The 12,137-nt window shown below is 37.2% G+C and overlaps 1 protein-coding gene across 4 annotated transcripts in view; it reads left to right on the top strand.

The window, feature by feature from the left end:
- Positions 1-11,888, top strand: part of SLC22A16 (solute carrier family 22 member 16) — a 33,878-nt gene extending 21,990 nt beyond the window's left edge. For 2 of the 4 annotated variants that reach the window (XM_082302799.1, XM_082302800.1), the window contains exons 4-8: positions 158-701; positions 2,582-2,709; positions 3,097-3,206; positions 3,705-3,804; positions 8,890-11,888. In XM_082302799.1, coding sequence (XP_082158925.1) covers positions 158-701; positions 2,582-2,709; positions 3,097-3,206; positions 3,705-3,804; positions 8,890-9,102 — 1,095 coding nt within the window. In that variant the 3' untranslated portion in view covers positions 9,103-11,888. The remainder of the gene's footprint in view (positions 1-157; positions 702-2,581; positions 2,710-3,096; positions 3,207-3,704; positions 3,805-8,889) is intronic. The other 2 variants (XM_082302802.1, XM_082302801.1) reach the window with 2 other exon arrangements.
- Positions 11,889-12,137: the final 249 nt, after the last annotated feature.

Raw genomic sequence — 12,137 nt, forward strand, 5'->3', positions numbered from 1 at the left:
CTTTTTCTGTCAGTGTGAGACAGGCCAGCGCGGTGGCAATTAAGTGTACACAGATATGGAACACTGTTAGCTGTTTGTTTTTACTGCTGGTGCACAAGGAGAGTAGAAACAAACCTCACTCTGTTTTTTTTTTCTTTTCTCTCTCCCACCCTCCCAGGTTTCAAGTGGCTATCTGGTTGTGGCTTTTGTTTATGTGACTGAATTTGTTGGCATTAAAGCACGAACCTGGGCTTCTATGCATGTCCATGCTTTTTTTGCTATGGGAATTATGATTGTGGCACTCGTGGGATTTTTTGTTCGGACCTGGTGGGTCTATCAGATATTTCTCACCATAGCAACTCTTCCCTTTGTCTTGTGCTGCTGGATGCTCCCAGAAACACCTTTTTGGCTCCTATCCGAGGAAAGATACGAAGATGCACAAAAAGTGATCGATACAATGGCAAGATGGAATAAAGTAAGCACTTCCTGCAAAGTTTCTGAACTGTGCTCAGTCCAACAAGATGATCTAGCCAGAACAGGTGACAATGACACGTCCTCAACAAAGAAGCACACCATCTTAGACCTGTTTTGTAACTGGCAAATTGCAAGAAGGACCATCACAGTCTGGCTGATCTGGTTCACTGGGAGCTTGGGTTACTACGTCTTCTCCCTCAGTTCTGTCAGTCTAGGAGGCAATGAATATTTAAACCTCTTTCTCATAGGTAAATATTTTTGTACCTTATTCTGCTAATGACAGAACTGGAACATAACATTTAAAAATGTCTATAGATTTGACAGCAAATTTTCTACTTTGTTAATTCAATTATGAACCTTGTTCAAAAGGTTTCTTGCTAACTCTCCATAAAGTTGACTAACACAGGAGGAGCATCGTTCACTCCAAATCTCACTGTTTCTGAGAAAAAAAAAATAGGATTTTTTGGTGTACAGAATTCTTCACTGTCTGTCTTTCTGATACTAAAACCATATTCTGCTTGTCTTCTCTTTGCCCTGCAAGCTTATAGCAAATCCACACAAACACCAGGAGTGGCAGACAAGCAACAAAAAATTCGCACAGCTCTGTTAAAGCGACAAACTAGGAAAATGGGGAAAAAATATTCCTTTTATCACTTACAGTCATGATATATTGAGTTTGTCTCTGTAGAAAACAGAGTCATAATTGCCAGAAGGAAGAGTTGTTTTAGTTTTCGCAAAAGTGTATTTTTAATTAAGTCGTAATAGTCTTTTAACATTCTGGCTGTAATCTTTCTCTGGCATGTAAGTTATTTATAAAGGCAGCTCAGTGCATTCAAGGCCTGATCCCAAGTTTGTTAACATCAGTGGAAATATTCCACTGGCTTCAGAAGACTCTAGATCAGACACGCAGCTCTGAGCCAGTGAAGAATTAAATCATGCACTTTGCTTTGTGCAGATGAGTACTCTTAGTGAAGTGAATGTGACTGTGTACACAAGCTCTCAGAAGGACTGGGACTCTCATTATTCCAGTTTATTTTGTCATGTATTACAGTGTATTGCTAGACTGATGTGTTGAAGAGTGGGTGCTGGTATTCCACAGATAACTAAACTGCTATTGTGGAGTACACTGTATCCACCTCTTCTAAAAATATTTTATCAGACTAACAGACACTGAATAATTACAATCTGCTTTTTCCAACACAACCCCAAAAGGTTGTTAACCCCTGATATTATAGGTGTATTGACATGCTATATGTACTTAATAAAGGAATCCAGGCTCTTCAGGGCTGAATCTTATGTTCTTCCTTGATTTTACATTGGACATAGTAGCATTCTTCATGAGCAAATTGACTTAAAACATGTCCAAACTGGCTCTGCCTCAATACAATTTGTCTAGGGGCAAATCATGTTTACACAGTGCGAACAGGTCTAGCCAAATGCCAGATCCTTTAGAGCAGCAGCAGTTTTCTCTGGAAAGAAACATTAAGAAGGGATGATCTGTATTAAGAGTGGGATATTGTAAGCCCTCTTTTTTTATGGAGAAGGGAGAAAGCTGGAACTGTATTCTGTATCTGTGGAGCTTACTCAGAAAACTGGATGTGGACAGACCTTCCTTGCCTTTTACTTTGGGATGATTTTGAGCTGAAGCTGGGGGAGGCACCTGTGGCTTCCGTTCCCTGTCCAGGTAGAAGCTGGCAAATCCTGAGAAGTGTGTCGGTGTGACACTAACAATATTCCCTGTGGGCACACTTGAGCTGTTAATGTGAAAATACCTGAAGGAGAGGAGCAGCAAATGTAGAGCTTTCAGACACAAGTGTCAGTGTCATAGAAACAGAACTGTGGCCTTGCTCTTTTCTGTAATTTTCCACCCCAAAGAGAACTGGAGCTGCTCTGTGCTGTGAAACCTGTTTCCCTTGTCCTTCTCCACTCCCACTTCTGTATTCTAGGCTGTTCTCTGCCTTCTGTCACACTTTCTGTAACCAAATGAACTAGTCCAACACACTGGTTATCTTTAGATTTTACTTGTTTACTAGCCGTGATCAGACTAATTCCTCTTAAAGAGGAAGTTACAGTTATAAGATGAATATATGCAATCATGACTTAAACTGAGATAATTTCATACTGACAGGTGCTGTGGAGTTGCCTTGCTATATCATTGCTTGCCTTGCGATGGACAAACTGGGAAGGAGAAACACACTCATTCCGTTCCTTATTTTAAGTGCACTGATCTGTGTTTTAATTATGTTCATACCTCAGGTTAGTCACGTATGGTTGGAAGTGTTCCTATAGCAGAAATTGATTTTAAAGGCTCTTAAGTTGGTAGAGGCAGCTGCTCTTTCTAAATCATAGAATAGTTAAAGGCTGGTTTTAAGTTGCAGCTGCCAGCCTAAGATAGATTTCTGTATTTCAGTACAGGTTTCACTGTCATTGCTGGTCACACATAAAATGCTCCCCGGGCTTCAGTGAACCAGGACTTGTAAAAAGTGATATGGAAACTAATAACTTACTGAGCAATTTAAAAAAAAACAAGCAATGAGTATTGCTTACTGTTTAAAGAAGGGTCACAACTTTTAAAGAATGCAAATTATGTTTGGAAGGATGTTATTTTCTGGTGATATATTTATTTGTGCTCTCTTTCAATAGGATTTCAATATATTAATTATCTTAGCAAATATGGCTGGAAAATTTTCCATAGGTGTGGCATTTGGCCTTATATATCTCTACACAGCAGAACTGTACCCAACAGTTGTAAGGTAAGAGCTTTTGCCAGTTATGTATTTTTCATTAATTTGATGTTATTTCATTCCCTTTGTTATGTTTCTGCACCAGATCCAGCAGCTCTTGGCATCAGTGGTGATGATCTGAAAGACTTGGGATGGGATGAATTCCTCAGCTGCCTCAGAGCTGTCTGGAGTTTGGCTGTACCATAGTTTTTTATTTATTTTGCATTCCATGTGCATTAATTAGTTCCATTGGGGAACAAGAAGAATACTCAATTCTTTCTTAAGCATTTTTTATGTCTTTCATATAAGTCCTGGTTATTCATCCTGTGATCTGTGCTGAATGAGAATTATATTTTTAATCTTAATTACAGAAGCAGCTGAACTTCAATATAAATTTGTATTGGCATAGCAACATCTTCCTAGTATAATTGCTTAAAGACACAAATCCTACTGATGTTTTAAGTGTCTATGCATTTCTAATTGTTTCCTTTAACTGCCAGAATTGTTACTTAATTCTTTTCTGTCTAGATCACTTGCTGTTGGAAGTGGAAGCATGATGTGCCGTGTAGGAAGTGTGGTTGCTCCTTTCTGTGTATATCTGAGAAGTGTTTGGATTTTCATGCCACTTGTAGGTATTTATTTCAATGGTGAATGTTTTTTGAAAAGGTGTATGTGTCACTTGTTTTCTCTTTAGTAACTTAACAAGTATGTTTTTCACATGACAAAGGAACCAAAAGCTGAACATTTATTTCAAAAAGAAAATTGAGTAAGCCATTCTTGTTTGAAATTTTAAGTCCCGAAGACTAGTGGCCTCATATTGTTAAAAATATGCAGCTAAAGCAAAAGGGAGACTTTGAATCACTGAAATATTCTGAAATGTTTTTGTGACAGAAGAAAGAAAAATATTTATGCTCTGAATCCTAGCATAAAATTGATAAAAATATTCTGTGTCTACCATATAACATTCAGGAAGTGTCATAGTCCAGACTTTTTTTCAGGCTTAGTGGTTTTTGACCATGCTCCTGATTTAGTTTCACTTTTTTTCAAATGCATAGCTGTTCTATTCCTGAACTCACCACAGGTGGCTGGATTTTCTTACATTATGCCTTAGTATTTTCCATGGCTTCTCTGGGACGTTGAATCTTTGGAATAGCCTTCCAAAAGATCAAGAAGGTTTTGTGCTTATTATTTGGTCTTCACACCTGTCCCAAAGCTCCTGTTCTGTGTTTTTCATTTACCAGAACTGAGCAGAACAATTCATGAGATAGAAAAAGAGAAAGAAATGGTATATTGATGAGCTTCATGGTGACTTTGGCAAGCAACAGAACCTTGTGTTGATTAAGCACATCTTACTTTTTAGGTAACCCCAGGTCATGTTGCCATTAGGTTTTGTCTTTTACCACCAGTTGTCCCAGAGAAGAGAGGTGGCACCATTCCTTTGTGTAGTTTGGACATTATGTCTACTTTGGACAAAATATTTTATGTATTTCCTGCTCACACATGAATCACATTTCTCCATTGCATTTCTGTTACGAAGCATTTGCTGCTTAGAAATCCTGCAGCAATTCAATTCATTTTTTCTCCTGAAGGATAAATGCCTATATATGTAAAACCAGATGGAATTACAAAGTTTGTATTAAAGCTTTAAGTAAAGAAAAGTTCATTAATGATTTAAAATAGTTTAAATTCTGTCAAAACCCCCTTCGAATTCACTGGGACTAGGACACTGCTATTATACTTAGATTATACATGTCAGGAAGTGAAAGTGTAATGGGATGTGTCTTTAACCTGGATTCTTAGTCAAATTTTGTCCACCACATTGGAGTTTCCTAAAAGAGTGCATTGTGTCCCTTTGATCTGGCAACTATAAAATCTTTAATTATAGATGCTAGAGATTGGTTTCAGAGAATTCTTGTGAGCTCATTTCATTATTTAAATTAATTACATTTGGTTGTTTCAATGAAAACTAAGAGGATGAAGGAGACCACAAATAAATTTATTTCCTCGAGTTCCTAAAAATGTTTTCTTTCTTAACAATGTCTCCACACAAACCAAGATATGAGTCCACAAAAGACAAAGAAACATTTGCACAGCAGAGTGATCACGGGAGAACATTTTTTTTTTTCTCTTGTCAGCATTTTGCCTTTACTGGATGAAATAAGATTTATCTCTGCAGAAGTGCTGCAGTTAAACCACAGATGGGAGAGTACTCAAACATTCTGGAGAGCAGTGCAAATGGCAGTATAAACACAGGAATTATTTCGGCTATGAACAAGTCTCAGTGTACAAAAATTATCCAGAGTTTTTGTAGAGTTGAGTAGTAGTTCACAGTGAACATGTTTCCATTATTAGCTCCTGTTATAGAGCATTTGTCAATTTATTAAATAGTCTTGTCTTGAGTTGGAGCATAGCATGCCAAGTCTCAGGTCAAGTAAGTGCTTTGGAATGGAAGTGAAATCAAATGGATTACATTTGTAAGTAAACTGATACACATCACACTGATCTATTGCAAACACCACACATTGTTGAGCAGTTACTACTGCTATTTGTTTGGCACTCTGCCTCATGCACAGTTATGCCACCTGTGAGTACTGCAAGCATCTTATTTGAATGTCTATAAATCTTGAATAACTTGCCAAGTACATTTTTCATGTGACAACTTTATAGAAAATGTACAGTAAAACAACTGCTCCTTATTTAACCTATTTCTGTTTCTCAGCTGTTAAGAATTATGTTGCAATAGCTGTTTAACAGGCTTGATTTTTCTCTCTGAAAAACCATAAATTAGAAATTTTTAAAGCCCAGACTGATGCTAATAAATGAATACAAAATCTCTGTCAAATACTATTGGTTTTTCATGTTGAACTACAATGTTTTTTGTTGAAGTAGGAATTTTGTCAATAAGATCGCATTTTAGATTGGTTCAGAGCCATCAGATGTGAATATAAATATAAATAGCAGACTAGAATAATAATTTATTCTCAGAAGTAAAAGTATTATTTTGTAGGGATATTTAATTCAAATTATCTTTTGGTCTGGAATAGATTTATTAAGTCATAGTCTTAGACCTCATGCTACAGAATTATAAATGTTGCTCCAGATAGGGAAGAGGACATAAGAAAAATGATGGTAAATATCTTCTGAAGTTTTTTATGTTATCTGTTAGAAGCTGCTACTGAAGCGTTGGGAACACTCTAAGATTTTGACTAAGCAGAAAGTCAGATTTCAAATTAACATCCTGAAAACACAATGCTTTTAAGGAGGTTTGCCTGTCAAATTAATTCAACATACTTAAACATGCTTAAATAACATGTACAATAACACAAATACACTTTATTTGTACACATAAGCATTTGACCATATCAGGAGAACATGTTCTGGTACTGAATTATGTACTTAAAATAGTAAATACATACATATGAAAGGCACACATTTGTAGTGAGGAAGTAAAGGGCTAAAATATGTCAGATGCCTTATGAAGAAGTGTGCCAAGACTGCAAAAGACTTTCTTTTGCTAAATGTGGGTCAATTCATTGATAGCTGTGGCTACTGCCCCTGAAAAGGTAGAGGACATTTGAGAAGTTCTTGAATTAATACACTGTGACTTAATTGTTTCATACTCTGTCTTTTGTAGGAAACACTGGAAAATGCTTTGAGGGTCAGGGAGAAGGGAAATGTACTGAATTACTCAGCATGCAGCAGCTTTCACATAGAGGAAAAAAAAGGAAACTAAAATGGGATGAAATAGAGTTATGAGAGCTGAGATGAAAAGGCAGGAAAGATGGTGGTGTGTACACTTAGAGAATAGTGAGAGTTCTCAGGGGAATGAGAGGTAGGTTCATGAGGAGGGAGAACATGAGAAGAATGCCAAGTGTCTAAAAAGAATAACCAAACCAGAAAAGACACACATATTCAAAGCACACAGTGTTGCTTTAACCTTGTTCTTTAGAGTATCACTAGTGACCCAGTTCTCATACACTCCAAATTTATGGGGGCCCATAAGATTCAATATCCTTTACAGACCTCAATATCCTCAGTTAGAAACTTCTGACAGACTAAAGGGTGTACATAAAAGAGGATATTGTGGAATAGCTGCCATATGTCGATTCATCCTGTCTTTCCAGGGCAGAAAATCATGTCTGAAAAGTAGAGAAGAATTTTGACACTCAGAGATGAGGTTTTAATATTTTGGAATATATTTTTAAGTATCACTCCTGCCACATATATGTCTAAAAGGATCTTCCTCAGTTTGTGCCATTTCCTCTAGTCCTATTACTGCTAGGATTTTTTTTTTTTTTTTTTTTTTGTAACTTTCATGGTAAGACCATGACTATTTTATTTTCACTGTAGTTTGTAGTATTTAACAGTATTTTGAATTTTTTTTTGTCTGCCTCTATATTTATTGTGTGTGCAAAAAGGATTGTATGCAACAGTGTGCCTTTTGCTTCTCAAAAGAATACATGAGACAAACTGTCCTCTTCTTTTGGAAGGGAAGAGAAGCAAAACCAGCATGGTGTATGTGCAGGAAAATAGCACTGTTCAAGGTTACAGTAGGGAATTCTGATTTTATAGCACCTTTCTGACTTAAAGTCTGGCTTAGCTGCAGATGGTAGCTGGCCAGTTCTTGTCCCAAGCTCTGTGTGAGAGACATAAGCACAGTGATTCCAAATGTTCTCTCTCACCCTTGGGAAGAAAGCATTTAACACAGGACAGACTTGAGAATCAGCACAGGGCAAGATAAGGATAATACAGCATTTTGTTCCCAGTCACAGAATGGAAAAATACTGAGACCAGGCATGATGTTCTGTGTGAAAGCTTTTCTATCAGGAGAGAATTAGGTCATTTATAACCTGGTATTGGAGGACTGTCAGAGGTTTAAATGCTGTTCTTTACTCAGAGGAGCAAAGTGGGAGTTGGTGTCATTGAACTGGACATAGAAATGTCTATGTGAAGGGAATGTGAAGGGAAAGAGTAAATATTCCTGGAACAAGTGTGTGTTTCTCTACCTACCCCATATTATCCTGATCTTCTCACCACTCATGCTGTTATGGAACTGTGTATACCATGGACAAATCCAAAATGTGATCCCAGTGCAAATGTTAGTAGATGCCTGCACTCCTAACAGTTCTTTGAAACTGAGTTTAGCAAAGTATTCCTGTTGAGAGCCAGCTCATCATCTGCTGAAGAGCTCTCCTGAGCACAGATGAGCATTTATGTGCCTCTGGGCCAATGAGCCATATTGAGAACCTCCAATCTGTCTGTGTGCACAAGGAGCAAGCACACAGGTACAGGTACAGGTACACAGGAGCTGGAGTGTGAATTAAGATTACAGGTGGCAGGGAAATTATAGCTCTGTGAACATGCCTGTAAAAATAAATGTATCCTAGAATCAGTTCTTAAATACATGCCTGATACTCAAAATACCAAATGAAGGTAATATGTATTGTTTTCTAAAACAGAATTATTCCTGCTTGCACTGTATTGATCCCTTGTGAACAAAACACTTCATTTGCTCATTCATTAATTCTGCTGCATAATCTTTTCATTTATGCAACAAAAAAGGTAGATCTTTTATACAGGCAACATTTAAGACTTATTATCTTTGCTTTACAGTTCCTTGTGCTTTATTTTAAATTTACTCTCAAGCAAGATCAAAACTATGTATAGCTTGAAAGGCTTACCTACTTTTACAGCTACTGTTTATTTCTTCCAGTTGCTTGTTGGAATCATGGCTCTTCTGAGTGGAATATTAACCATAATGCTTCCAGAAACACTGGGAAAACCATTGACTAATACTTTGGTGGAAGCTACAGAAATGGGAAGAAACAAGAAAAGCTGCTCAGAAAAGACTCCGCCAGCACATGGTGGTGCAGCGTTAGAAAAGATAGAGATGTTTGGTCAAGAAAGAGTTGGCACTGACAAATAAAGCAGCAGCAAAATGGCTGTTCCCAATTTTAATCACTATCTAATTTATAGGATCTCAAGAAATGTGACTGTTCTATAACATCTGTGCCTTTTACTTTGTATCCTGTCTTCCCTTTTCAATAGAGCAATTGTATGAAACCTTTTCAATGCGACCGAGTTACTGCAGAAAATTTGATAGGATTTCTAGATCCCTTTTCAAACTTACCCAGACTTTAAAACACCTGTCTGACGTGCTGTGACCAGTTGGAAGGATTACTCTAAATGTTGGAACCTACCTGATTACATGTATGTAAAAAAACCCCTGCCAATTCTTTGCTTCACATTTTCTGCAGTCAGATTTGTAAACCTACTGCAAAAATGCCCCGCCTGGTCTCGTCCTGTTGCAGCTGCCAGTTACAGGCTTGAGACTTCAAAACACAGTAAACTCTGTTACAATTCAAGTGAGAAGCCTTAACATTGCATCAGGTCATATCAGTAATTTTAAACTAATTTATTATTATTTTTTTTCTTTCAAGTTTTCTACTAGAAATTGCTAGCAAAGGAAAGTATTCTATGGCACAACTTCCGACTGAAAAAATAATACTAAGTTTGCAAAATGTGCAAATAGTTTGTATATTCATTCTGTTGAATGGCAAATTTATTTTTATTAGTGGTTTAGAAAAAAAAATGTTCAGTGGATCTACTGCTGTTTTAGTTTAGGTAAAACTAAACTGCTTGATCCCATTTAAAGTCATATTCATTCCAGACCATTATGTCAGTGCTCCCTTTCTCTCTTATTTCAGCTCAGATTTAGCATCGGATTTTTCATAACTTCTACGAGCTACACCAACAATATTGCCAAATGCCTCCAGCAAGGTCTTCACAGTTCCCAGTGGAAAAGAATAAATGGCATATGGCTCTTATTCAGGCTCTTTGCACAGAAGTGGATTTAGTTATTAATTTTTGGTAGAAACGGTTTCCACACACCATTTTTTCTCATAGATCAGCTGTCTGTAATTCATTTTTCCCTCATTATATCACACAATATCAGTTAGAAAAATATAATTTAAAAGATGGTAGCTGGAAGACACTGATCAATAGAAGAGTTACTAGTAGTTTTAGTCAAAGTGTCAAATCATCCCACTCCTGCTACACCTAGTGCATCAACATTTATTGTTGGTGCAGTGGTTCTGCCTTATGACTCTGGACCATAGAAAACTGACAGATAGAAATGCATCACTCTGGCTGCTTCTTTTATGGCTTTCTCCCACCTCCCCTTTTTCAGTCCACCTTCAGACCTGGGGATTTCTTCCTTGCCTGAGGACCTGCATCCCTTTTGCTTGGCCACCCTTGGTTTGAGGGGAGCAGCACAGAAACTTCTGCATGTTGAGGTTCAGACAGCCCTCTCTTGCCTGGGTTGTGTGAACTCAGTCCTCCCTGGTTTGAAATCAGTGTTTTTCTCTCTTAGGCCCCTATTCTAATGGCATGGTCTCATCAAAACAAGTCTTCCTTGTTTTTTTTGCCATGAACTCCCCCAAAAGAGATCTATATTACTGTAGATAAATACTCTGTATGCTGTAAAAATTAATGGCCACATTTTTCAATTATATCTGCACAATCATATTAATTTCAATGACTTCTGAAACTAGAAGATAAGAAGAAAAAACAGAATGGTTTTTATCCCCTTATAAAATATTTTATTCTTCACTGTACTGTCTTAGCATTTGGTTCTGGTATTAGGACAAAATAATCTCCTATATGAGGATTAACATGCTTTGAAGCAAGCAAAAGTGAGTAAATTTAAGTTTAGGGAGTTTCTCTGACATAATTACATAGAAAGCGGAAAGGAGTCTTTATGCTCCTTACAATTCTGTGGGTGTTCCAGTGTTTGCAGAGAAAACCTCCAAAGAGACCTGCATAGAATACTGTGGCTTCTGTCCAGATATATGAGTTCAGCAAAAGCACTTAACCTGCCCCCTGTGAGTAATCCCATCATTATTCTGAGAATGACTTGAATACATACTTTGATGACTGAAGATCAGATTACTCACATGCTGTGGTTTTTTATTTTGCTGAAGAGCAGACCAGTATTCTTCCACTGCCTTCAGGTCCCCCTCCACTTCCCAGAGCAGAACAGCTCTCTTTATCTGCAAGATCTACAGCCAAACTCTGCCTGCCCTGCCTTAAATAAGGGTTTAATCATGCAAAAAACCCCACCATCATGGAATGCACCTAACAAGGAATTAAACTGGTACTGTCTTGCCTTACAACCACCATCCCCACACACAGAGCTCCAAATTCTTTCCTTATTTTGGAGTTCTTTCACACTGATACTCCCTTTTTTAATAGTACTTCTATCTTAAAACTCACTACTCATGACTTTTGGGAACAGTACAGTCTATTTCTAACAAGGTACTAAAAAATATTTACAATTAATTTTTCTACTTCCTTACCTGCTGAGTAACTGATTTGGGTCTTACCCTGCCAAAAACAGTCAATGCATATTCTGTGTTCCTTTGGCTTGAGGGATTCAGGACCTGGTCATCTGTAATCAGTACACATAAGGTAAAGACAGAAAAGAACAAGAAAAAACTTAAATGCACAATGATACTGATACTGTTTACAACTAAAATTTAATTATGATTCTAGACCACAATGTAGCTTGATGGCTTTTAACCCAAAAGCCAGTTCCTCCTGTCACTGAAGTCAGTTGGTATTTGGTCTTTGATTCAAATGACCCCTGAATTTCCCTGAACTAATGATGCTACTTTCTTCCTTGGAAATAAAATGTTTGTTGATTTACAGGTACGCCTTTTGTGATTTTATGCATCAATAGCTTAGAGATTGCCTTGGGGTATCCTATTCTTTAACCTGAGGAAGCACACTGCTTTTAAAAAAAGGAAATAGCATGTGTCTCTATGTCTCTAGCATTTCTATTTGCTTGTTTTTTCCATATGGGCAAAAATATGTTTAACACTAGTCATGCATTATAAATGTAGCAAAATCAGGGTGAGTTGATTTCCTTCTCTTAAATATTCATAAATTATTTAAATCCTC

The sequence above is a fragment of the Coloeus monedula genome, assembly GCF_965178545.1.
Source record: "Coloeus monedula genome assembly, chromosome: 2".
NCBI lineage: Eukaryota > Metazoa > Chordata > Aves > Passeriformes > Corvidae > Coloeus > Coloeus monedula.